This window comes from Mauremys mutica, chromosome 1 (assembly GCF_020497125.1).
Source record: "Mauremys mutica isolate MM-2020 ecotype Southern chromosome 1, ASM2049712v1, whole genome shotgun sequence".
Classification (NCBI taxonomy): domain Eukaryota; kingdom Metazoa; phylum Chordata; order Testudines; family Geoemydidae; genus Mauremys; species Mauremys mutica.
The window spans coordinates 90,068,956-90,094,896 of record NC_059072.1 but is presented as its reverse complement, the minus strand read 5'-3'; the positions used below and the strand labels follow the sequence as shown (position 1 = coordinate 90,094,896).

Below are 25,941 nucleotides of genomic sequence, written 5' to 3'. Positions count from 1 at the left end.
GGGGAAGTTTTGCTTATTATTGGAACTTTTGGCAAAGATTTTAGTTTTGGAAAGTTTTTTTTCCTTCCCTTTTGTGCACAAAGTAGTGTATTACATTATTTCTGATGATTATTTCCACTGCAAAAGCAGAATGGTTCGAATAGCTTGTGGGCAATACAGTTCTCCATTTGACTTCCATGTGAAAATGGGTAGCAACTGAGAGAATACTGTTCTCTTCTCTTCCACCTCTCCCCAGCAATCTCTCTTCAGAGAGGCCAGCTTCATGGTTAGGAACAAGGCTTCATGGAAGCACTGTACTTCTTTCCTACCTGGATGCTTCCCCTTGCAAATCTCCCAGTCTTATTCCTTGAGGCACAAGCACTCTGTGACCCTACTGAGCCTTGTCTACACTAAGGGTATGGTGTTAACAACCATGGAGGATTTTCTAAAAATTACCCTGGAGTCAAGAAGGCTTAAGATTAGACTTCTGTTTAAATGTTTATCTGGAAGAGGCCGGGGAGAGACTAGCAAATGATAGGTTACAAATGAACTGTGAATTAGATCAATCTGGTCTCCTGAAGCCAGGATGGGATTTTTGAAAGTCCTTAGTCTAGTTTCTGGGGACTGGCTTTCTCTATTAACCAGTCTGAGCAAGTAGTTTCACATTTGTCTAGTATCACTAAGCTTACCTTACTCCCCAGGCATCATTTATCTCCATCCTCAGGATGTGTCTTATCAAAGGGTTTGTATGCACAGGGAAGTTAGTATGGTATAGCTAAACACATTAGTTATTGTGAGCTTTTTTTCTCATGTAGACAAGCCCAAAGTCTTTGAGACCTGAGTGCTCATCTGGGTCATTAATAAAGGCATTTAGATAAATGTACAACTGACTGTTTTCAAACCTAACAGTACAGTATCTGCTGACTCCGGGCTTTCTGTACAGGTACAACAGGTTTTAATAATTCTTGTTAACCTCTCCTTTTCTTCTTTAGTTTTCTCTGTGGCAGTATTCCAGTGTCAATATAGTGTCATTGCAAAGGCATTATGTGAACATGTGAATATTTTATGTAAAGGGAATAACTTAATGATTCCTTTGGGGGGTGAAAGAAAAATGAACTTGTATTAACAGCTGAAGTTGCTCAACTCAGTCACTTCTCCATCTGAAAATAATTTTTTTTTGGGTCTCTTTGCTTCCCAGCCCCTGAGTGTCTTTGAGGTCCGCTTCCTGAATGCAGTTGGAGATCTACTGGACCTTATTCCTGCATTATTCACGTATTCAGCAGTGGGTTGGTATAAGGGTGACCCAGCAGGCTTTGGGAGATATCAGTGGGACATGGGTCACTGCTCTGCTCTTATCAAGGTGAGGGCAATGCAATTTTTCATAACTTCTAGCCCCTGAGTAGACTTGTATCATGATCATGTTGATGAAACCCTCATTATTATTTATATTTCAGGAGCATGTAGGGGCCTCAATTAGGCATCAGGGCCCCATCATACTGGGCACTACAGACACATCAATCTTGATTCCATTTTGTTTTAACTGATACTGTACATAGATAAGTTGTCTAACAAATCATTCTAGTTCTTGCTTTTGTATCATGTTACTCTTGTATTTGGTTTTTCATTTGTCTCTAAATTGAAGTTGTTTAATATCTGAAGATGGGTAAAAGCCATGTTGGAGAGACAGATAAGAAGTTCCCATGCATTTTTAAGGGGTACAAAACATCTCAGAATGGCGGATCATGTGACTATGCAGTGTGCTACCTTTGAAAAGGGCAGTATCTGATTTTCCAGAGCCAGCCTCTTGTCCCTTGGTCTGGTAGTGATCAGGAAGACCGCTGAGGCAGCATTTTAGCTTTCTGGGAGGAGGAACGGGAGATACCTGCATCTGATTTAGAGGTAGCCTCTTTGTGTAAATTTGGAGAGTTAAAGATGCTATAGCAGGCCGTTCAACTGGTGATTTTCACTATCATCCAGGAGAAGCACTATGGTACTATGGCAATGGGTGTGATATAAAAATGGTTAGAAATTGGTTTTTCATTTGTAGAGGTGGTCTCCTTCCCTGTGCTGGTAGGGGGTTGGAACACTGCAGGTGTGGGCACGGTGCTCTGAGGAGGAGAAGGAGAAGGAAGAGGGAGTGCCATCTAGATTAACAGGCAGTCTTGGTTTGATTTTCATTTTTTATTTTTTTTAAAGAGAGGTTTTGTTATTGGGCTTCAGAAGGAATTTCACTGTAGATGTTGGCCACAACATGGCGCTTCAAAGATGAAGATGACAAAATGGGGAATTCTCAGGGTTCCAGTTGGGATCTGAAGACTTCTGGGGCACTCCCTTTTGGTGTGGGGAATGTTGCATCTCAGGAACCTTAGCTTAACCTGGAGAAGAGTCAGATATTTACTTACTGTAACTGGCTCCTGGATGAACACTGGATATTAGAGCTGAGTGAATACTTAAAAAGAATGTTCTGTCAATATACATTTAAATTTTTAAACAAATTTGCTTTTACTGACAAGGTCCCTTGTTTTTGCCGTCTGTACTTTCTATTTAACCAGGTCACCAAGAGGAACATGCACAAAACCAGCATATTTTCAGCTAATGTGAAGAATATTTGTAGAAAGAAAATTTTGCATTCTAAAAAAAAAAAGTATTTAAGCAGGAAACTTGATTCTAAGTAGCACTCAGAGAACTGAAACATATCATAATACGCATGTCCAATAAAAACTAAACAAACTAATTTCAGATATTTACTACTAATTGCTTGTAAACAGCCAACTGACCAAGGATTATTCCCAGAAATGTCAGTGACTAAATTTTAACAGCTGTAGCTGGCTGCCACCATAGGGCAGCTTCTCCCAGTCGACCTTTGTAAATTTCCCTTAGCTGGTTCCACCCAGGTTGGCAACAAATTATTTTTTTTTAAAAAGCAAACAGAACACAAAACAAAACCTTCATAACAAAAATCCTTTCTTCCCAGGTGCCTTGTCTGGGGTGAAGGCTTCAGCCTTCCTGCCCAACTTGGAGACCAGGTCACACCACCTCAATCTTTTCTCCTGTAGGCTGGGAAAGGGCAGCAGGCAACCAGCGCTTCCCCTGCTCACGTCTCTCTGAGTGTGGCAAGAGTCAGGTTGTATGCCATGCTTTTTCCAGAACTTATTCTGGATGGCTGATAGAGAGGGGAACCTTGTCCCACCTTACACTGCAAAGCTCCTGATCCCAGGCCCTTAAAAAAACAGTAGCCTGAGTTTCCCGAGACACTATCACCTTCGGACCACTTCTTCTCTCCCAGCACCTGCATCTGTCATTTTCTAGGCCCTTATCTGCTCCAGAATTCCTGGTCTCCCAGGCATCCCCTCTCTGGTTTTAAAGGGCCAGTATGTCCCATTATAACAAGAGATTCAATCTTGATAGCCTGATAATTCTTGAACAAAGGCAAAATCCATCCGATGGGTTATTTGCAACAAATTGTTCTTCCACCTCTACTGGTGTAGAGTAGAGAGTGTTACAATGATCAGGATTACTCACTGTTCTGCTTCTGTTTTCTAGGTTCTCCCTGGATATGAGAACATCTATTTTGCTCATTCCAGCTGGTTTACATATGCAGCTACGTTGAGAATATATAAACATTGGGACTTCAACATCACTGATCCAAAGACTGTTACTGGTCGGATGTCATTTAGCAGTTACCCAGGTAACTGGGGTGAGAATAGGAAACCTCATACTCCATGTTCGTAAATGCATCCATGTCTGTATGTGCCTTCTCCACATCTCACTGACTCTTGTGAACTCTTCTATAAAAGCCTTATAGACAGGACACTGTTACTATCGGCTCCGAGGCTGACCTACCTTAATACTCTTAGAAGCCAATAGAGGAAAATTTCTTGCAGATTTATTGTTTTGAATGTATCCTTTTAAAAAAAAAATTTGTCTGGGATGGTGTTCTGAAGAGTACTTGTTAAATATTCTGCAACCCCCTGGTGCAAATATGGTTCCTTATGAAGGGGTTTGAATTCTGCTTGCATGGTACATGTTTGTCTGCATTGCTGATCTTTTCCCCACCCTACCCAAGCGTAGCCTTACAGTACTAGTGTGTCTCTGGTGATGATACAGTTCTGAACACTTCACTTTAGTGGCTTGAGTGATACTGATGGGATTACTAGAGAGTGCCAGATTGACATCATCTTTGACATTTGATTGCCAGTCTTCAAATTGATTTTTCAATCTCCTTTTTGATTTGTGGAGCTGGGATGTGTGTTGGGGGAGGGTGGTTTTACCTGACCAATGAACTTTAGAATATTAGGGGTGGAAGGGATCTCAGGAGATCATCTAGTCCAACCCCCTGCTCAAAGCAGGACTAATCCCCATACAGATTTTTGCCCCAAATGGCCCCCTCAAGGACTGAACTCACAACCCTGGGTTTAGCAAGCCAATGCTCAAATCACTGAGCTATCCTCCCTCCAGAGGATGGGCTTTTTTCCTTGTTCTTTATGTATGCTTCATGTTTTAGTTATGTAGCTAAAACTACTTATAATCTACCACAGAAAGATTTGGCAGCACATCTCATTCTCCTCATTCTACAGCAATGTTAGAAAGTGCCAGTTAGTGTTAAAATGTGGTCTCTTGGTTTAAAAAAAAATGGGTGAGGGTTGCAATCTTTGTGACCTCTTCACACAAGACAGAAATGTGAGTCTTCCCTGATTTGACCAACTGGCTTGTCAAGCACTTCGCCTTGGAAGATATCAAAGAATCAGCCACCGAGGTGCTAGTATAACTAGGCTTCATTCTAGAAGACCCAACATCTCAACTTGTTCCCCAGAGACAGTCAGATTCCCCAAGAAATGTTGTAGACATGGCTCCTCTTAAAGCTTTCTTGTCCCAGGACAGACTCTGATACAACAATATGGTAGGATTTGCCATTACCAGCAAATTTCAGCAAAGACCATGCTACAGAAGTTGGGTGTCATGGCCACAGTGAAGTTCCTGGCACCCAGGTTATGTGTCTACATGAGAGAAATTCAGCGGACTTTGAATTATGGTGTAGTATCACATGCCACTAAGAGAGCCAGATCCAGTGACTTAATCGGTTTGCACTAGCTGACAGTATGGCTCACAAACTCTCTTGCACTTTTCCAAATGATGGACAACAACTGAGACGCAGGCTTGGTGGCAGTCTAGGGATATCCTGCAATAAGGAAAACTTCCAAAATCTTTTGCTGCAAGTTGCAGTAATGTGATGGAGTCTTGTACCTTTCAGTCATTTAGCCCTCTGGGGTCTACAGTGGAACTCACAGGTCCCATGTCACGGCTTCAAATGAAGACTGCAACCTTTTCCATGTACATGACCCACACCAGGCTATCACTTTTCCCCCTGAGCCAAAATAACTTTGATTTGAGAGAGCCAGCCAGCAAACTGTCTTGATAAAAGACACTATATTCTGCCTAGTTGCAATCCTGCTATTAGCAACTTCTGGTTAATGGCAACATATTGTTGGGAACCAGTCCCATCTCATTAACATCAGTGTTAATGGGATTTGTATATTAGCAACAGCATGTTGCTTATTAACAGCTTTTTTTTTGGAAGAAAGGGCTACCTGGAGCTGCAGCCTTGCAAACGTGCCTGCAGAAGGAAGCACTGGGATGTGCAAACCTGCCTGCGGCCAGTGCTTAGCATGTCCCAGCCACTTCCTTCTGGGGCTACATCCCAGCAAACCTCCCTGCACACAAGGACCACAGGAGATAAAGGGCTGCAGGCCGGGGGGAGGCTATGGACAGCGCAGTAGGAGGGAGGGGGACTGCAGCCCGGATGCCGGAGCTGCACAGTACCTCTCTCTGTGCTCTCTGGGGGACTGCACACACAGAAGGAAGCACTGGGACATGCTGAGCTCCGACCCCTGGCGAGCACAGGGAAAGGTGCTGTGTAGCTCCGTGGGCCCCAGTGCTCTCCTCCCCGCTGCTGCCCCCCCTCCCTGACAGGTTTGCAGGGCTGCAGCCATGGAAGGCAAATCTCAGCGCTTCCTTCTCTGGCTCTTTCTTCACAATCCTGCCTTCCGTTTATTAGCAACTGCTGGATAATAGCAATAAGCAGAATCTACTGTAATTGGAAACCCAAATCAGCTTAAATATAAGTATTAATTGACATTTCACAGAAAGAGAAGGCATTAAAGGCATAAAACAGAGACAGACATCCCTCCAAGCCAGCCCTGATAATTAGTTTACAAAGTAATTCTAGATTATATCTGGCCTACCTCATGACAAAAAAGTCTTGGTTCTTCTACATTCCAAAGCTGCTTCACACCCTTTGTAAGAAGTGACGTGCCCTCCCAGAAAAAAAATATACCTCCTCCCCAGTTAGTGTATTGTTTGACCCCAACACGAGTCAAGTTGCCCAAGATAGCAGATCCTCCACAGTGAGTTGCAATAAATACCCTTTTTTGATTATAGCGTCCTGTCTTTTGCAGTCTGGTAAATAGGTTGTTAGTTAGTTAACACTGGGTCACAGCACATATTATGTTTTTGATTAAGCATCCTTTATTATGTAGTTAGCAAGAGATACAACTAGAGGATCTTACACTTTATTGTTTATATAGGCCGAGCTGACAAATAGAGATGGGGGGAGGTAGCAATGCACTTTTCATCTCTGAAACTGTAGCAGTTTTACAGGATACTGCCACAAAACCTACATTTTATTGTCAGTTTGTCTCAGCCGCTCCTCTTCGTCTCTTTGTTGATTTATCAGTTTCATATCAACAACAATTTCTCCTTGATGGTGCCCATTTGGTGCTGCAGGCAGAGGAGCCTGAGCAGTAGCATTGTGACATCAGTGGTAACTTAGCCAGTTATCACTCACTCCCTTCAGTGACCTTAACTCTAACCATGCTGCCCATATTGGTTCTCTCTCCCCTGGACACTGCCCGTGTGATGCTGCACACAGAGGAGCATTGTGACAACAGACACACAGAGCAATGCCATTGAGTTGAGTGTAAGGCCTGGCTTTGCTCGGCCAATTAAGATTTCAAAGCCAGGCTGAAATAAAATAAGTTCTGTGAAGAATTTAAAAAGATCTCACAAAACTAAGTGATTGGGCAACAAAATGGCAAATGAAATTTAATGTGAATAAATTTACAGTAATGCACATTGGAAAAAAATAACCCAAACTATACATACAATATGATGGGGGCTAATTTAGCTACACCAAATCAGGAAAGAGATTTTTGGAGTCACTGTGGATAGTTCTCTGAAGACATCCACACAGTATGCAGAGGCTGTCAAAAAAGCAAACAGAATGTTAGGAATCATTAAAAAAGGAATAGAGAAAAAGATGGAGAAAATCTTATTGCCCTTATATAAATCCATGGTACGCTCACATCTTGAATACTGCATACAGATGTGGTCTCCTCATCTCAAAAAAGATATACTGGCATTAGAAAAGGTCCAGAGAAGGGCAACTAAAATGATTAGGAGTTTGGAACAGGTCCCATATGCGGAGAGATTAAAGAGGCTAGGACTTTTCAGCTTGGAAAAGAGGAGGCTAAGGGGGGATATGCTAGAGGTATATAAATCATGAGTGGTGTGGAGAAAGTGAATAAGGAAAAGTTATTTACTTTTTCCCATAATATAAGAACTAGAGGCCACCAAATAAAATTAATGGGCAGCAGTTTTAAAACAAATAAAAGGAAGTTCTTCTTCACACACCTGCGGAGGTTGTGAAGGCTAGGACTGTAACAGGGTTTAAAAGAGACCTAGATAAATTCATGGAGGTTAAGTCCATTAATGGCTATTAGCCAGGATGGGTAAGGAATGGTGTCCCTAGCCTCTGTTTGTCAGAGGATGGAGATGGATGGCAGGAGAGAGATCACTTGATTATTACCTGTTAGGTTCACTCCCTCTGGGGCACCTGGCATTGGCCACTGTCAGTAGACAGGATACTGGGCTGGATGGACCTTTGGTCTGACCCAGTATGACCATTCTTATGTTCTAAATAAATGATGCTTTAGCCACTGGGTTACCCCTATGGAGAATACCACTTGAATGTAAATACAGCAGATAAAATTTAAAAGTCCACAGGCCAGGACCTGATTTCTGCAGCTGCTGTGGGAAGCCATGCGGCATGGACCATGGAGCCAAGCCTCAGGCAGGAACCAGAGCTTGGAGCTCCTTGGCCCTAGCGCTATGTTGTTCCATTGGATGTGACACCCAGAATGTCTAGCAAAAGAACAAAGACAGCCAGGCAAGAAGTGGCTTCAGCATGGACTCTCCAATGTGTTTGCTGTGTGCAGCTCTGTTCAAGAATTCAGAGAAGGCCTTCAGTGTGAAGGATCAAAACAGAGACTGCTTTCTTGGTGAAGAAGACTTGCATAATATACCAGCTTCCTTTGGAAAGACTCCCACTAATGGGATCCCCACTCAGAATCACTTGGGCCCCCCTTCTGAAAGAGATAATTATAGGCATCTTTGAAGAAGAAAATGTACCCTCCAAACTAAAGCACACCTTACATTAGCCAGCTGTCGAGTAGCCATCTCTGGACCCTGTGAATTGAGCCAGTTACTTATTGATATCTAACCTTCCATGTAAGCAAACTAATTGAGAGTCACCTCTAACTATACCTATCTACTGACAAAGACTGTGAATGGCTTGCCAACTACAGAACCAGTTTCTCCTCTCTTGGTTTTCACTCAACTGCTAGAACAGGGCCTCATCCTCCCTGATTGAACTAACCTCGTTATCTCTAGCTTGCTTCTTGCTTGCATATATAAACCTGCCCCTGGAAATTTCCACCACTTGCATCTGAAGAAGTGGGTATTCACCCACGAAAGCTCATGCTGCAAAACGTCTGTTAGTCTATAAGGTGCCACAGGATTCTTTGCTGCTTTTACAGATCCAGACTAACACGGCTATCCCTCTGATACTATCTACTGACAATAATCCTGGACCCTTCCTGGTCAGGCTTCTGCCAGGACATGGAGCAGAGAAGCATTAGTCACATCACCAAAACCAATAGGTTCTGCCTAGAACGTGAGGGGTGAGGACCTGGCAGGAGCAGGGATGTGAGTGGCCCTGCAGGGGGCAGGGGATTCTGGCTGAAGTGGGAACAAGCGTCCCGGTTGGGGGGGCAGGCTGGAGTTGGGGTGAAGAGTCTGACTGGAATAGAGTGAGGGGGCCACTAACTGATACCCAATTCATACCCTTTCCCTAACCTTGAGATCTCTTCCTCACCCCTGTATCCAGAGTGACTCTGCTTCCCTATTACAGGCCTTTTTAAGGTCGCTGCCTCACCTTTGTATTCTAAATGATGTCTAGAACATTCCTGTAATTTTGGAATTTATGGGATGCAGTGGTCAAAAGTTATTGCATTACATGCAGACAAACCGAGAAATGCCATCAAGTTAAGTGTAGGACCTCACTTTGCTCAGCAGAAATAGTGCCATGATGAATGAGACCCCAGGTCCTGAAAACTTCAGTTTCCTACATTGTTTGGAGACAAGCTAAATGGCTCTGATCCAGAAGATGTAATCGGATTGCTTGTGTTGGCTTTGATACAGGAGTGACAGGGTTCATTTGAGAAGTTTGTTTGAGAGATGCTGATAACGATGGAAGACTGGTTTACAGATAAAGTAGATGAATTGTACAGAGAGGCAACAATTGACCAAAAAAAGGCAATTTCAGTTACATCAAGCTCTCATGCATCCTTAAACACAGAGCAAAAGACAAGGATGAATGAATGGAACACCAGCCATCTGCTGATATCTCTAGTTTTCACTTGTGCTTATTTCTGAGGGATTTTTCCCCTGGTTGAACTTGTAGCATGCATTTAACTTTTTCCTTTCTCAGGATATGGATATATCCCAGGCCACACTGGCATATATGCACCTGTGTAATTAGACTGGGAAAGGATGACAGGTGATAGTTTATTGAAAAAGAATTGGAGGATAAAAATCAGTGAATATGAAAACCCAGGAAGAAATAATCCTTTCTGGCTTGCTTGGATTTTGACATTTTTGTAATTAAAAATTCCACTTTTAAATAACAATTTATTGTATAAATTAAGAATAAAATAAAAAATAACAGAAGATGTGACCTGCCTGAGAGAGGGGACCCAGCCAGCCAGACCACACACAACAAACAGCCACACACAGTCTCCTGGAAATGCCTACTCTTAAGATCCTTGAAAGACATGACATCCTAAAAGATGGCTTGTTTGAGTCAGGTCCATCAGACCACTATGTCTTCAAGGAGGAACAGGAACTGGCTTTTGCAGTCCAGTGGTACAGGCTATTACTACATTACAGGGCCTATATATGGATATCTAAGGCTTGTCTACATAAAAATTGAAACCAACATAACTAAGCTGGTTTGTAATTAACAGCTTGAGTTATTTTGGTGCAAGCCCATGTGTGGACACTTATTTTAGAGTAAGAATGTCCTATTCCGATATAATTTAAATTGGTAAAATCTACTTTTATTCCAAATAAGCGTCCACACACAGCCTTGCTCCCAAATAAATCAAGGTGTTAATTACAACTACAGACAAGTCCTAAGCATTTTGTACTGCCGCTCATCACTGGAGTTTCCAAGTCTCTTCGGTGTAAAATAGACTAGCAAGAAAGATGTCTCTTCTGACCTTTTTTGGCATCTCTAGCTCTTCTGCTATATCTGATGATAGAAAGCTATGCTTGAGGTAGGTTTTATTTGGTGTTGCATTTTGTTTTTTGGAACTAACTACTCAGAACTTCAAGCTAAGAGTGTTCCCTGCTGTTTTGTGCTTGCAAAAACCTGTTACCGCTGTATGTTCAGAGAACAATTATTTGTAGAGTAATTCTCTTCTAGGTGTACTCTAATCTGAGAAAAGCCATGGAATCCTGTTTTATGAGAGAGGATAATGGCTTGAGCCTTCAAAGTCGGTCTGGCTCTGTTGGAGCGCGTATGCCTGATGCATGTTATATGCCTTTTTTGTTTGAGAAAGGACCATCTTTTGGTTAAAGCATAGGACTGTGAGGCAGAGCTGGGGTCCATGTTAAAAGTCCATAAAGATAACAGGAAGTCTTCTGTTTTGTTTAAGGTTTTTTGATGTCTCTGGATGACTTTTACTTACTTGGCAGTGGCTTGGTAATGTTGCAGACCACAAACAGTGTGTTTAACCAAACTCTTCTTAAACAAGTGGTGCCCAAATCTCTCTTTGCTTGGCAGAGAGTCCGTATTGCCAACATGATGGCAGACAATGGCAAAACCTGGGCACAAACTTTCTTAAGATGCAACTCGGGTAAGTAAGTTTATATGAACTTCTGAATAAAGAAAGCACTCCCTACTATTTTTTCCCCACCCAGCTTCTCCAGGCAGTGGTGAAAGATCTAACCTCTTCCTAATTGCCCCCTAGGGACCTATAACAATCAGTACATGGTCCTGGATATGAAGAAGGTTAAGCTGCAAGGGAGCCTGGATGACGGAGCACTCTATATCATTGAGCAGATCCCAACACTTGTGGAGTATTCTGATCAGACAAGTGTTCTCCGTAAAGGTAATCACTGCTTTGATAGCTTTAGGGTTAGGAAAATTCAACCATTTGTGCAAGCTGACAGGAGTGTTATTTTACATCTGGGAACGGTTTACATTGGGTATTTGCACTGGGACTCCAAGTTGGGAAGCCTTTTGTGTGACTGTCACCTAGATCCCACGGGCAGTAATTTCTTGTGTGCACCTTGCTGTTCCATATGAAACTGGCTCCCACCTGCTGCACCTGAATGCAAATGGCTGCCATGAGCATCTTTTTAGAATGTGCTGAAGGTAACTTGTGGTGACTTGTTCTTCTTTCCCTGACTTGGCTTTCTCCTGCATGATTTCCCTCTATACTGGAGCGCCTTTATTTTTTCTCAGAGGAGGGAGGGAGCATTTTTAATTAATGCTGAATTATTGTGACATTGAGAGTCACTTGAACCTTTTTTTTATTGTCACCCCAGAGGGAAATGGGTTTAAAAGAAAAAAAATGACTCCGATAGCCAGACTCAGTCTCTGAGCTGAGCATTCATAGGGCTGTGTCATCTAGCAAATATTTGCTCTCCAGAAAATGCCTTAAGCCCACAGCAAAGCTAGTAAACTGAAAATATAACCCAAAGGCATCATAAGAAATCATGCTAGCAGCCAGTATCAGCGGTCCGGGTACATTCACAAGCATTTTCCAGGCACTTGTGTCTTTACATGGAAGTCTGAGCTCTGTCCACCGACTTCACTGTTTTGTTTCCATTGTTCTGTTGTGCAGTTGCACAGCTAAAGATGTGATGAGTTCCAGAATTGACCCACATACACTAACATTCATGAAGATGTATCAATCATAACTGTGGTGGTTTTGTTTTGGATTCCTGCCCTCTCCTCTAATTCAATGGAAGTGTCTAGAAGATTTTTGGTGCTATCACAATATAAATAATGCTTTTAGGGTGGGGATGCTTATCATGAATAATCTATAAAATTTAATCATCCATTTTATGTTTTGTGTACCTCTAATCTGCTGAAGATGCAGAAATAAGTGGTTTTTCTTCTTATGTTTCTCACTTGTCAAAATGGCTTAACTGGGAACAGACTAACAAATTGAGGCCTCATTAGTCCCCTCTGACTGGGGGAGCTCATTGCAGTTAGTGAAGTTGGCCAACATCAGATTCATTAGTTGGCAATTATGGACACATGCTTCTCCCAGATCCTCACTGAGGATCTGAAACATGGCTACTTACATGGCATCTGGTTGTTCCTGCTGCTGAGTGGGTGGGCTTAGCATCGCTACTCCAGTGGCTCTTCCGAGGGGCTAGAAATGAAGGAGCCTAATAGCTGATCTCAAGTCGGGTAGCAGGAGAGAGGTCTTTAGAGAGGTGGTTCCTCCTTCCCCTTGATCTGGGATTGTGACAGATACCTGAGTGCAGTGCCAGCTGGTGGTGGCAGAGGATGCATCACTGACTGGGATCAGACCATCTGCCCTGCATGATTGGTGCAAGCCTTTCTTAGACTGAGCTGGAACTGCTGTTGTGCAGTTGCATTTTGGTCTTGTACTTGGCACTGTTTAGCACTTTGTCAAAATGTTCCTTCGATACTTCCAGGAACTCTGATATTTGTTGTTGGTTCACTGGTAGCATTTCTTACTACTTGAATCATTGACTTGATTGTGTTTCTGTACAATTTAATCTTTTTGTATATAGATGGGAACTCTGATTTCAGACCAGGGCGAATGGGGCTCATTTCACCTCTTTAGGCAAGTCTGTCTCGGAGAAGGAAAACTGATTTCAAATCCAAGCGGTCCAAGCTTGTTAGCCTTGAAGGGCAAGTAAGGTGGAACTGCTGATGGTGCCTGTTCCTAGCTGGCCAGCAGGCTATCGCATCATGCTTCCACGAGCTGCATAGGGTAGAATGTGCTAACAAGCCATTACATCTGAAATTGATTTGTTATAGAAACAATACTACAAGCCAGGCTGATTTATATGGCCTAACAAATGGAAATCGTCATGGATTTTGGTTAACAGCTAAATATATTACACATAGTGCAATCTGGAATGTTAGAACTGTTTGCTTCAGGCCAGACTGAGCTAGTAGTGGAGGAGTTAAGGAAGTTATACATTACCTTTGCTGCCGAACAGGAGACATGTTGGCCGGGTACAGGAGAGTTCACAATTGGACATTATACTTTCCTTTATTCAGGACACTCAGGTGGACAAGCGAAGCATAGGGATGGGGTTGCAATAGCAGTGGACAAGAGAATAGTTACTTCAAATAAGAGCTGGAAACCAGTGTCTGAGCAGATTGTCTTAGCAAGGTTTACTACTGCCTACAATAAACTATGTATAACTGTGACCTGTTATGCACCACCAGAAGCAGCAGAAGTGGAAGAGAAGGATGGATTGTAACAGGTGGATAGCATTGTAGATGAGATTCCTGATCATCACGTGATTTTTATAATGGGAAATATGAATGCAAAGGTTGGTAGCGGTCATGGTAAGCAAATGAGTAAAGTTGGGACCACATGGTATCAGGATGGCAAACGAATTTTCTGTGAGATACACTATCTGATTATTGGTGGTACTTGGTTTCTTCATGAAGATATGCACAAGATTATATGCAATTCAGCAGATGGTCAAACTAAAAACCAGATTGACCACATTATTATCAGTAAAATACATAAAAGGGCACCTTTGGATGTTAGTCTATAGAGGTGCAGGATGTGGCAGTGATCATGAATGACTAAGGGGAAAAATTAATATTAAGTTAAAGTCCAATAAACAGAGGGGTGTAACTGGAGCCACACTTGATCTTGATAAAGCTAGCTATGTGAGGGAGGTGTATAAGTTGATGCTTGCGAGGTGTTTCGTTAATTTGTGTTTGATGAAGAAATCTCACTACAGACTGAATGGGAAATATTCAAGGAAGTGATACAAAATACAGTGTAGGAAGTTATTGGAAGACATAAACAAACAAGAACATGAAATGAAAATGTTTCATGTAATGAAACAAGAACATTACAGGAAAAGTGGAAACAAGCCAAGACTGCTGGGAAAGTGGAAGAAGTAAGTGTTGCAGTTGCCCAAAGCGGTGAAGAAATCACAAAGATTGGACAAGCAAAAGTTCTGGAAAGAAGAGACTCAACAACTAAAGGTGGTGTCAAGAGAACAATATATACACTGCAGCATCAAAATAGTAGCCCTCAAAGCATTCTGCAGCGCGATTGAGCTGAATGACAAGGGACTCAAGACTTACTTTAAGGGAAAGCTGGAGCAAAGAGGAGAATTTTGCAGTGTTCATTAAACTTGTCCAGACTTGGGCTTAGACACATTTCTGAGTGTATTTCTCCACTGCAACCAACACTTGTCTCCTCTGAGCATCACCTATGGGACAGGCAGCCGATGTGCTCTCGCCAAACACAGGTGATACTGCAGAGTAAAAGTGGAGAGGCAGTCTCTGAAAGCCAGGATCCAGATAGAAAGGGAGGGAACTCCAGTTTCTAGGAAAAGGCAGGTGTTAGTAATGGGAGATTCGATTATTAGAAATGTAGATAGCTGGGTCTGTGATGACCGGGAGAACCGTACGGTGACTTGCCTGCCTGGTGCGAAGGTTGCGGATCTCTCGAGGCATCTAGATAGACTTATGTGTAGTGCTGGGGAGGAGCCGGTGGTCGTGGTACATGTAGGTACCAATGACATAGGGAAGGGTAGGAGAGATGTCCTGGAAGCCAAATTTAGGCTGCTAGGGAAGAGACTGAAATCCAGGACCTCTATGGTGGCATTTTCAGAAATGCTCCCAGTTCCACGCGCAGGGCCAGGTAGGCAGGCAGAGCTTCAGAGTCTCAACGCGTGGATGAGACGATGGTGTAGAGAGGAGGGGTTCACGTTCATTAGGAACTGGGGAAACTTCTGGGATGGGAGGAGCCTATACAGGAGAGATGGGCTCCACCTAAACCAAAGTGGAACCAGACTGCTGGCGCTAAACATTAAAAAGGTTGTAGAGCAGTTTTTAAACTAGGAGATGGGGGAAAGCCGACTGCTGCAGAGGAGCGTGTGGATCGGACACAGACTTCTCTTAGGGGAGAGTCTGATGATAGAGAATCTCCAGGTTATAGTCAGGAGCAGAGGAATGAGAAGTATAATGTAAGGGCCGGATCAGATGATAAACAGTCACATAAAAAAGAATCTGGCACATCAGAAAAAGGCAGGCTAATAAACAGGGACAAGTTTTTAAAGTGCTTGTACACAAATGCCAGAAGTCTAAATAATAAGATGGGTGAACTAGAGTGCCTTGTGATAAAGGAGGATATAGATATAATAGGCATCACAGAAACCTGGTGGACTGAGAGCAATCAATGGGACACAATCATTCCGGGGTACAAAATATATCGGAAGGTCAGAACAGGCCGTGCAGGGGGAGGAGTGGCACTATATGTTAAAGAAAGTGTAGATTCAAATGAAGTAAAAATCTTAAGCGAATCCACAGGTTCCATAGAGTCTCTATGGATAGAAATTTCATGCTCTAGTAAAAATATAACAGTAGGGATCTATTATCGACCACCTGACCAGGACAGTAATAGTGATGATGAAATGCTAAGGGAAATTAGAGAGGCTATCAAAATTAAGAACCCAATAATAGTGGGGGATTTCAATTATCCCCATATTGACTGGGAACATTTCACTTCAGGACGAAATGCAGAGATAAAATTTCTCAATACTTTAAATGACTGCTTCATGGAGCAGCTGGTACGGGAACCCACAAGGGGAGAGGCGACTCTAGATTTAATCCTGAGTGGAGCGCAGGAGCTGGTCCAAGAGGTAACTATAGCAGGACTGCTTGGAAATAGTGACCATAATACAATAGCATTCAACATCCCTGTGGTGGGAAGAACATCTCAACTGCCCAACACTGTGGCCTTTAATTTCAAAAGGGGGAACTATACAAAAATGAGGGGGTTAGTTAGACAGAAGTTAAAAGGTACAGTGACTAAAGTGAAATCCCTGCAAGTTGCGTGGGCCCTTTTTAAAGACACCATAATAGAGGCCCAACTTCAATGTATACCCCAAATTAAGAAAAACAGTAAAAGAACTAAAAAAGAGCCACCGTGGCTTAACAACCATGTAAAAGAAGCAGTGAGAGATAAAAAGACTTCCTTTAAAAAGTGGAAGTCAAATCCTAGTGAGGCAAATAGAAAGGAGCACAAACACTGCCAACTTAAGTGCAAGAGTGTAATAAGAAAAGCCAAAGAGGAGTTTGAAGAACGGCTAGCCAAAAACTCCAAAGGTAATAACAAAATGTTTTTTAAGTACATCAGAAGCAGGAAGCCTGCTAAACAACCAGTGGGGCCCCTTGATGATCAAAATACAAAAGGAGCGCTTAAAGATGATAAAGTCATTGCGGAGAAACTAAATGGATTCTTTGCTTCAGTCTTCACGGCTGAGGATGTTAGGGAGATTCCCAAACCTGAGCTGGCTTTTGTAGGTGACAAATCTGAGGAACTGTCACAGATTGAAGTGTCACTAGAGGAGGTTTTGGAATTAATTGATAAACTCAACATTAACAAGTCACCGGGACCAGATGGCATTCACCCAAGAGTTCTGAAAGAACTCAAATGTGAAGTTGCGGAACTATTAACTAAGGTTTGTAACCTGTCCTTTAAATCGGCTTCGGTACCCAATGACTGGAAGTTAGCTAATGTAACGCCAATATTTAAAAAGGGCTCTAGGGGTGATCCCGGCAATTACAGACCGGTAAGTCTAACGTCGGTACCGGGCAAATTAGTTGAAACAATAGTAAAGAATAAAATTGTCAGACACATAGAAAAACATAAACTCTTGAGCAATAGTCAACATGGTTTCTGTAAAGGGAAATCGTGTCTTACTAATCTATTAGAGTTCTTTGAGGGGTCAACAAACATGTGGACAAGGGGGATCCGGTGGACATAGTGTACTTAGATTTCCAGAAAGCCTTTGACAAGGTCCCTCACCAAAGGCTCTTACGTAAATTAAGCTGTCATGGGATAAAAGGAAAGGTCCTTTCATGGATTGAGAACTGGTTAAAGGACAGGGAACAAAGGGTAGGAATTAATGGTAAATTCTCAGAATGGAGAGGGGTAACTAGTGGTGTTCCCCAAGGGTCAGTCCTAGGACCAATCCTATTCAATTTATTCATAAATGATCTGGAGAAAGGGGTAAACAGTGAGGTGGCAAAGTTTGCAGATGATACTAAACTACTCAAGATAGTTAAGACCAAAGCAGATTGTGAAGAACTTCAAAAAGATCTCACAAAACTAAGTGATTGGGCAACAAAATGGCAAATGAAATTTAATGTGGATAAATGTAAAGTAATGCACATTGGAAAAAATAACCCCAACTATACATACAACATGATGGGGGCTAATTTAGCTACAACGAGTCAGGAAAAAGATCTTGGAGTTATCGTGGATAGTTCTCTAAAGATGTCCACGCAGTGTGCAGAGGCGGTCAAAAAAGCAAACAGGATGTTAGGAATCATTAAAAAGGAGATAGAGAATAAGACTGAGAATATATTATTGCCCTTATATAAATCCATGGTACGCCCACATCTCGAATACTGTGTACAGATGTGGTCTCCTCACCTCAAAAAAGATATTCTAGCACTAGAAAAGGTTCAGAAAAGGGCAACTAAAATGATTAGGGGTTTGGAGAGGGTCCCATACGAGGAAAGATTAAAGAGGCTAGGACTCTTCAGTTTGGAAAAGAGAAGACTAAGGGGGGACATGATAGAGGTATATAAAATCATGAGTGATGTTGAGAAAGTGGATAAGGAAAAGTTATTTACTTATTCCCATAATACAAGAACTAGGGGTCACCAAATGAAATTAATAGGCAGCAGGTTTAAAACAAATAAAAGGAAGTTCTTCTTCACGCAGCGCACAGTCAACTTGTGGAACTCCTTACCTGAGGAGGTTGTGAAGGCTAGGACTATAACAATGTTTAAAAGGGGACTGGATAAATTCATGGTGGCTAAGTCCATAAATGGCTATTAGCCAGGATGGGTAAGAATGGTGTCCCTAGCCTCTGTTTGTCAGAGGATGGAGATGGATGGCAGGAGAGAGATCACTTGATCATTGCCTGTTAGGTTCACTCCCTCAGGGGCACCTGGCATTGGCCACTGTCGGTGGACAGATACTGGGCTAGATGGACCTTTGGTCTGACCCGGTACGGCCTTTCTTATGTTCTTATGTTCTTAAACAAGCACCTTGAGTTTTAGTTACAAGTGAACTGGCAGCCAGTGCTGAGCTCAGAGCAAAGGGGCAATATGCTCTAACCTCCCTGTCCTACTCAAAAGTCAGGCAGATGTGTTTGTACTAGCTTAAGCTTCTAGGTGGCCTTCAGGGGTAGCCCTAGGTACAGCAGGTAGCAGTAATGGAGACCTTAAGGTGACAAAGACATGAATTGTTGAGGTGAGGTTCATATCTGAAAGAAAAGGATGCAATTTCTTAGCCAGCCTTAAATGCAGAAGGACTTGCTGGCCACTGCTGCTGTCTTTGGCCTCTGGAGCAAAGATGAGTCAGGTGAGACACCGAGATTACGCACCTCTTACTTTGCATCTACGTAGCCCCTTCCATCCAAAGATCTCACAGCACTTTGCAAATAATAATGAATTAAGCCTTCCAGCCCCTGTGCGAGGTTGGCAAGTATTATCCCCATTTTATAGATGGGAAAACTGAGTCCCAAGAGGTTGTTTGCCTGCAGTCAGAAAGCATGTCTGTATTAAAGCCAGGAATAGAGCCAAGATTTCTGGACTCTTGAGTCTTGTGCATTAACCACAAGACAGTCCTTGGCTCCCCACACAGCACTCAGTACAATCCCTTGCTGCTTCACAATCAGGAAGAGTAAAAAAGGAAGTTCCTCCTAGAGACCCAACAGAGTCCCTGCTGTACGCATGGGCCAGCCTCCCCCCATACTCCCAGCTCTACATACTGCTCATTGTGCGCTCTGCATGGCCTAGCCTGCAGCAACGGCAGTCCTCTATCTGGAGCAGAAACTCACCCAGGAGTTGGTACATGAGGGCACTGCACTGTGTAGGTGGGATTTACAGCCTTGCAAAAGCAGGGAACGGTAAGGAGAGGCTTACTTGAGGAGAACTTAACATGGGTTACTTTGGTGTAGTTTTTAAATATAGTGCTTTCTGGGTGGGAATGCCGAGGCATCTGCATTCTTTGCCTTCCTTTGAGACAGTAGTACAACTGTAGAATTTATTGCTAAATAATAATTAACTCCCTTCTGTTTGGAAATGAACGTGCCTGAAAGCTGGCCTGCCCATATCTTGCCAGCTGCTTCTTTGGAGGATGGCTCAAGTGCATTAATCTATGGAGGACATCTCTTTTACTATGCAGAGAAACATATGACACTGGATGTTCCCTTCAACTAGGTTATGTGTCATGTCAACCAATGCAGGCTGTGCAGTTATACAGGACACCCACTTCTGTCTCACATATGTATTGAGACACAAGACTTGTGAGCCACCTACTCAGAGAAGTGCATGGCTCTGACATATTGGCCACTAGTTCAAAACTTTATATGTCTAAACGCTTGGTTTGTATTTTTGTAACAGTTGCCTGATAAGCCCCAACTTATTATTTGAGCATCAACCAATCAGATTCCCCCACTCCAACTCCTCAGAACAAGGGGTGTTACATCAGTCAGTATTTAGGTGGGAGACCTCCAAGCAAAACCCTGGGTGTTGATGACTCAGTAGGTGGCAATCTCCCTTTGTCAGTAGCAAACCAGTGCCCTAGGCTGGTGATAAAGGTTGCTGTGTAGCTCTAGGTGCCACATTTCAGCATATGCCATCCCATTACCTCCCCCTTCCCCCATGGGGGAAAAGACTACATTATTGTGCATTTTAATTGACAGAAAAGGATCACATTTTAATTCTTTTAGGATTACACTTCAGAGCCAGGTCCTGTCTATTTATGGTCCTGAATGATCCCATGGCATTTGTTTTGAAAACTTAGGAGCATCCTAACTTATTTGTACTACAGACAATTGCATTCTGCGTACTTAATAATCTCCCTGTAATTTCAGTTGGATACACTATTCTTAAAAGGTACTTTCACGACAGGATTGTCTTGACCTTTGTCTTATGTGAAATAGGACAGAACTCTCCTGGCTCTGAATCTTTTGGCTTTGGGCTCGCTGAGGCGATGGTGGTGGCAAGCGCAAGATTCCCTTTCTCTCTCTTATTGGTCAATATGCACCATCAGCTACCACAGCCTTCCAGCCTTCTCCTCTCTGGCTCTCACCAGCCTGTCACCTGTTTCTCTGGGTATCCTTTTTTGTTGATCTGCTTTCCGGTCAGGTCTATAATAACAGTTAGTTCTGTGGCTCCTTTTTGGGTTACTTGAGTCGAAGGCTGCTGGCCTCTTTGGTTTCATGGTTTGTTTTGCTGTGACCTCTCTTTCTGCTTGTTTCAGGGCCTTAATTGTATCCCTGGTGTCTTGGGTGCCTGTTTGTTCCATGCCTTAGCACATGATTTTTTCCTCGCTTCTGAGTTTGTTTGGTGCTTTGTCACATTTCTCAACTTTTCAGCATGCCGCTTTGATGCAGATATTTGGTGTGTGAAGTTGGTGGGCTTTTCATTTTAGGAATAATTTTTTCTTTCAAGAAAGAAGCTCAGTGGCTTCAAGATGTGCTTGCAGGAGACACATGTTACTGTGGATGAGCACTATTGCTGCAGCCTCTGTTTCAGCAGATCATGAGGGTGCACAGGTGGTCAGCTCTGCCTGTGGGCACTATTGAGACCTGAACCTCTCAGACCTCCCCTCGAAGCACCACAAGATACTTCTGTAAGTCTAGCCTGCAACTGGCTCAAACTTGCTTTGTGGGATAAGCCTTCGAAGTGGAGGCCTGAGACTCTGTTAGCACCATCTCTCCAGTGGAATTACTTGTGAATTAACTCACCTGCTCCCAATGGCGACCGATATGTTGTGCTGCTGTCAGACTGGATCTAGCTCCTGTTCCCTAGCTGGCATTGTTAAGGCAACACAGCAATTAAAACATTTTTTTAAACAAGTGCACAGTTTGTTTAAATAATTAAACAACTGAATGGGTTGTCTCCCTTGCAGGATACTGGCCTTCTTACAACATCCCTTTCCATGAAACCATCTACAACCTCAGCGGGTATGCAAAGTACGTTGAGAAATACGGCCTGGACTTTTCTTATGAACTGGCTCCCAGAGCAAAAATCTTCCGACGGGACCAGGGGAAAGTGACTGACTTGGAGTCCATGAAGTATATAATGAGATATAACAGTAAGAAGCCCATTTGTTTTCCTTTGATCTGATTTTTATTATTTATTGTTTGTATTATGGTGTTGCCTGGCAGCCCCAGTCATGGCTCAGGACCACATTGTGCTCAGTGTTGTACAAACATAGGACAAAGAGACAGTCCCTGCCCTGAGGCGCTTACAATCTAGGTATGAGATAAGACTTCAAAATCTTTTTGTTTGTTTGTTTGTTAACCCCGTGCAGGAACAAGGGAGGGTTTCATTTCTAAGTGCACATGCCATCGAGGTCTATTCTAGCTGACCGTTCCAGAGAACATCTGAAACACCAATAGAATTAGGAGACTTGCTAGGGCTCTCTGGGGAGAACTGTTCTTGAGCACAGTTGGAGCAAGGAAAGGGTCTTGCAAAGCCTTAAGTACTAGGCAATGTGTCTATAATACTAACATAGAGGATTTAGCATAAAATCTTTTTAAAAGACTCCTTTAACTTTCCCCTCTCAGAAGGAATGTCCTTCAGTGCACAGTGCTCTGTCTTGATGCTGTCAGGATCCGCCTTACTGGGATTAATGGGAAAAAGTGGTCTGAATAAACACCACCTCTAGGTACAGATGACCATAGCTGCTTTATTTTGATTCTCTTTTGCATATAACATTGTTTGCCACATGTGAAGTTTGGAAGGACTTTCCCCCAGGGGGAATTGGCAGTGATCTGAGGGAAAGGGCATGGGGACTGCCTCTCTTTGGCTCACTGAGTAGCAATCAGATGGGCATAGTTTTCTCCCACACCCCAATCTCCTACAATTGCAGGGGGTATTGCTAGTCCTTGCTCCTTGCCATCTTCATTTTTAGTTTCTTGTTTTGTAAACTTTTTTCTTCTGTTCTAGACTAAAATATTAAGACCAGAGCTGCTCACTACCTTCTCTCTCCTGATTCCTCCCCCATTCTCTTGTACGAGTTGGCTTTCTCTCACTACAACTTCCCAGGTAGTGTTGCATCAGCTTGCAGAGTGTTCCATTCAGGACTCTCTGGGAGGAGCCCTTAGCCCCTGCTGGGGATGGCCCTGCGAGTAGACTGACTTGATTTCTTTTCTCTTCCCCATTTATTTCCCAGACTACAAGAAGGAGCCCTATGCCAAGCTCAATCCGTGCAACACTGTCTGCTGCCGCGAAGACCTGAACCCTTCTCTCCCAGTGCCAGCAGGCTGCTATGACTCAAAGGTAAAGACCCCTAGAGCCCATGGCCTGCCTTACATACTGTCTGAGTGAAAGCAGGGCGCCTGCTCTGGACCTGCCAACCAAGTCTTCATACTCTGCAGAAGGAGGTTCCCTGTCTGCCCCTTCGGTCCCCCAAACTGCGACAGTGTGGGAGAGTCAGGAATAAAACACTTCCTGGGCAACACTTCTCACCAGCGAGTAAAGAAAAGCATCTGCAGGGCAGGGTTATGGGAGACTGGCTGCTGTATTTGCCTACTTAGCCAGGGCCCTGCCAGCCTAACTGATTGCTCTGTACAGTGTTGTGTGGTCTGTAGGATCTCTGATCCTCTACACCATCTGGGAATTAGCTAATCCTTTGGAAAGCAGCTAATTGCCAGGGTTTCCTGAGGCCACAAGGGAGTGCTCTGGGGTGGAGGGGAAGCACCTGGGCCAGACAGGATAGGACTCCTGTCTGCCGTGAGTCTTGGTTGGCCCCATCTTCTTCCTACTGCCTCCACTCCCTGCAGCTGCATTCTGGTCCTTCTCTTCAAAGTTTAACTGGGAGAGCCTGGGTCAGTGCTAGTGGGGATGAGGTCAGTCTCACTTAAACACAGGGAGCAAGAGGGGTGGAACCAGATGGCAGAGGGAGGTGAGCTGTATGTTTTGTGGGTGGGAGGATGCAGGACCCCGAGGTACGTGGGTACATACTTATCCTGTGTATCCAGGTGCAGAATGCTGGGGTGAGACTGCTCACCCTTAGGGCTCTAAGGGTTAATACCCAAATTCTAGTAAAGCCTGGCAGTAGGTAGGGCTCAGGAGTGTACTAGTCACTCAATGCCCTGGATCCCTCAGTTATCTTATTTTCAGGGTGGCACAGAGGAAATGGGAATTTGCCAAGCAGCTGTCTGCTCTCATTAATGGAAACCATGTGGCCAGTTCCCTGGAACCGTGCAGGAATGTTTCCCCAGTGACCCCTGTGTTTGCTAATGCCTTACTCTTCAGTGAGTCATTTTGCTCTAAACTTAACCTGTATAATTATTCTCAGCATGAAGTTGGCAAAGGTCAGGTAGCTTTTAGTTTTAACCCATGATTCAGTAAAAAGAATGATTTTTACAGGCAGAATTTATGGCAGCTTTGTTCTTAGTACAAATACTAGGTAAGTTAATACTAACCCTTAAAACACTGGCAAAGTCTAAGGCGTTTTACCCTGTCATGGCTAGCCAGTTTCCAGAATTGTGTGTGAGGCTGCAAGGACAGGCAGCATCAGAAATCTTTGGCAGATCCAGTTCTGAGGATTTCCACTCTTCCCTGGCTTGCCTGACTTGTGTCAGATAGCAGGACTCAGCAGGGACCCCAGGGACCTCTGTTCTGGCAGCTACACTTGGTGCAGAAATGGGAGTGGGAGGGTGGCTAAGTGGCTTTATACCACATGTACCTCCCTGTATTTTCTCACCAAATCCCCCAGGGGGCTGTTGCAGCAGCCAAGAACAGCTGGAGCACAGCACTGTTTTGGCCATGTCCCCTCCCCACCAGCTGGGGAGACCCTTACGCTGGGGGTATTCCCCAGGGGGCAGATCGGCTGCCTTTACATCAATGGGGCCGTAAGTCACCTTGGGTCCTTGGTTTCTTAAGGTGTGGGCAATGCTTGGTTTAATAAACCTTTCTGTTGGGGGCGGGGTTGGGGGGGGAAGGAATGTTACTTGAACTAGCATAAGTTTTCCTGTACTCAGTTTTTTTCCTTTACTCCTGTGTATACCCACTTGGACCAACCTGAGCAATGCCCCCGCCCCCTCCATAGTGTTTAAACACATCAAATGTGATAGAACAATGTATCCTCTAGCTATAAAATCCTGCCCTGTCCTTCACAGGTGGCAGATTTCCATATGGCTTCGGTGTTTGCAGCCTGTGCTGTCAATGGCCCACCCGTAGAGGATGGGCTTCCTGTTTTCAGCTGGAAACAATTCAATGGGACCAGCCATCAGGGTCTGCCAGAATTCTACAACTTTGACTTCGTCACCATGAGGCCAATCCTGTGAAACTGGTATCAGGATTTATGAAAAAATATTTTTCCTTTTTCTGAATACTTCCATTCTCCCACAAAATAAAACATTCTTTAAGTCCCTGTGTTTGTGCCTTAACTGCCCTCTGCTTTCCTAGCTTCCAGAGCTTTGTTCTGTGAGGCAATGGGCTTGGGGAGGCACCATCTAATCAGTCCTATAAGAACACAGTAACTACCATGGGTTATTCACAAACTGCAGTCGAAGAATGAGAACATTGTCACAAACCAGCAACGAATGAGGAGGCTCCTTGGGCAAGTCACTTCACTTCTCTGTGCCTGAGTTTCTCCATCTGTAAAATTGGGGTGATGCTTGCCTTCCCTTTGTAAGTAACATCTGAGAGCCATGGGTGAAAAGTCTATGCAAGAGTTAAATACTATTATTACAAAATAGAGGCAGAACAGGTCCACTTCACAATGAGACTCTGATAGCGCTGCTTTGGAGCTGGATGAAAACCTTCCTGTCTACAGTGCATTCTTTCAGTAGTTTAAGTTAAAGCTTTTGTGCCTAAAGACACAGAAAGGCACCTGGTGCAATTTTCCCACCAGACGTCTAAATGCCTTTAAAAATCCGGCCCTGGAACCTGAGAGGCAGTCATGTGCAGAGGGGACGCTTTGTGGAAACCTTTGGACTCAAACAGGCTGTTCTGTGGCTAAATTGGCACCAGTCAATAGGTGAGAGGAATAGTTTAGTGGAAAGCGAGGTATTTTCCCCTCTACATACAGGCATGTGACTGGGCAGCCAGAGATATGGATTTTGTTACCCGCTTATCCATTGAATTGTTCAGTGTCCTTGTATGAGTCACAGACTCTGTCCAGTCTGCAAAATGGGACATAGGAACTTATCCTCCTTTGTGAGATACGTTAACATCTGTGAAGAAGCAGCGCTGTAGCTATTATTTCTTCTTTGAGTGCGGGTCCCTATTTGTATTCCACACATGGGTATCCATGTGCCTGAGACTAGAAAACCTTGTAA

At 43.6% G+C, this 25,941-nt stretch overlaps 1 protein-coding gene and 1 pseudogene across 5 annotated transcripts in view; both read left to right on the top strand.

Annotated features, from left to right (window-relative positions):
• PLBD1 (phospholipase B domain containing 1) overlaps nt 1–25,027 on the top strand; it is a 48,820-nt gene extending 23,793 nt beyond the window's left edge. For all 5 annotated transcript variants that reach the window (XM_045001944.1, XM_045001945.1, XM_045001941.1 and 2 more), the window contains exons 5-11: nt 1,178–1,339; nt 3,523–3,667; nt 11,034–11,234; nt 11,349–11,489; nt 21,558–21,743; nt 22,827–22,933; nt 24,778–25,027. In XM_045001944.1, coding sequence (XP_044857879.1) covers nt 1,178–1,339; nt 3,523–3,667; nt 11,034–11,234; nt 11,349–11,489; nt 21,558–21,743; nt 22,827–22,933; nt 24,778–24,945 — 1,110 coding nt within the window. In that variant the 3' untranslated portion in view covers nt 24,946–25,027. The remainder of the gene's footprint in view (nt 1–1,177; nt 1,340–3,522; nt 3,668–11,033; nt 11,235–11,348; nt 11,490–21,557; nt 21,744–22,826; nt 22,934–24,777) is intronic.
• Nucleotides 8,163–9,695, top strand: LOC123378068 (annotated as a pseudogene).
• Nucleotides 25,028–25,941: the final 914 nt, after the last annotated feature.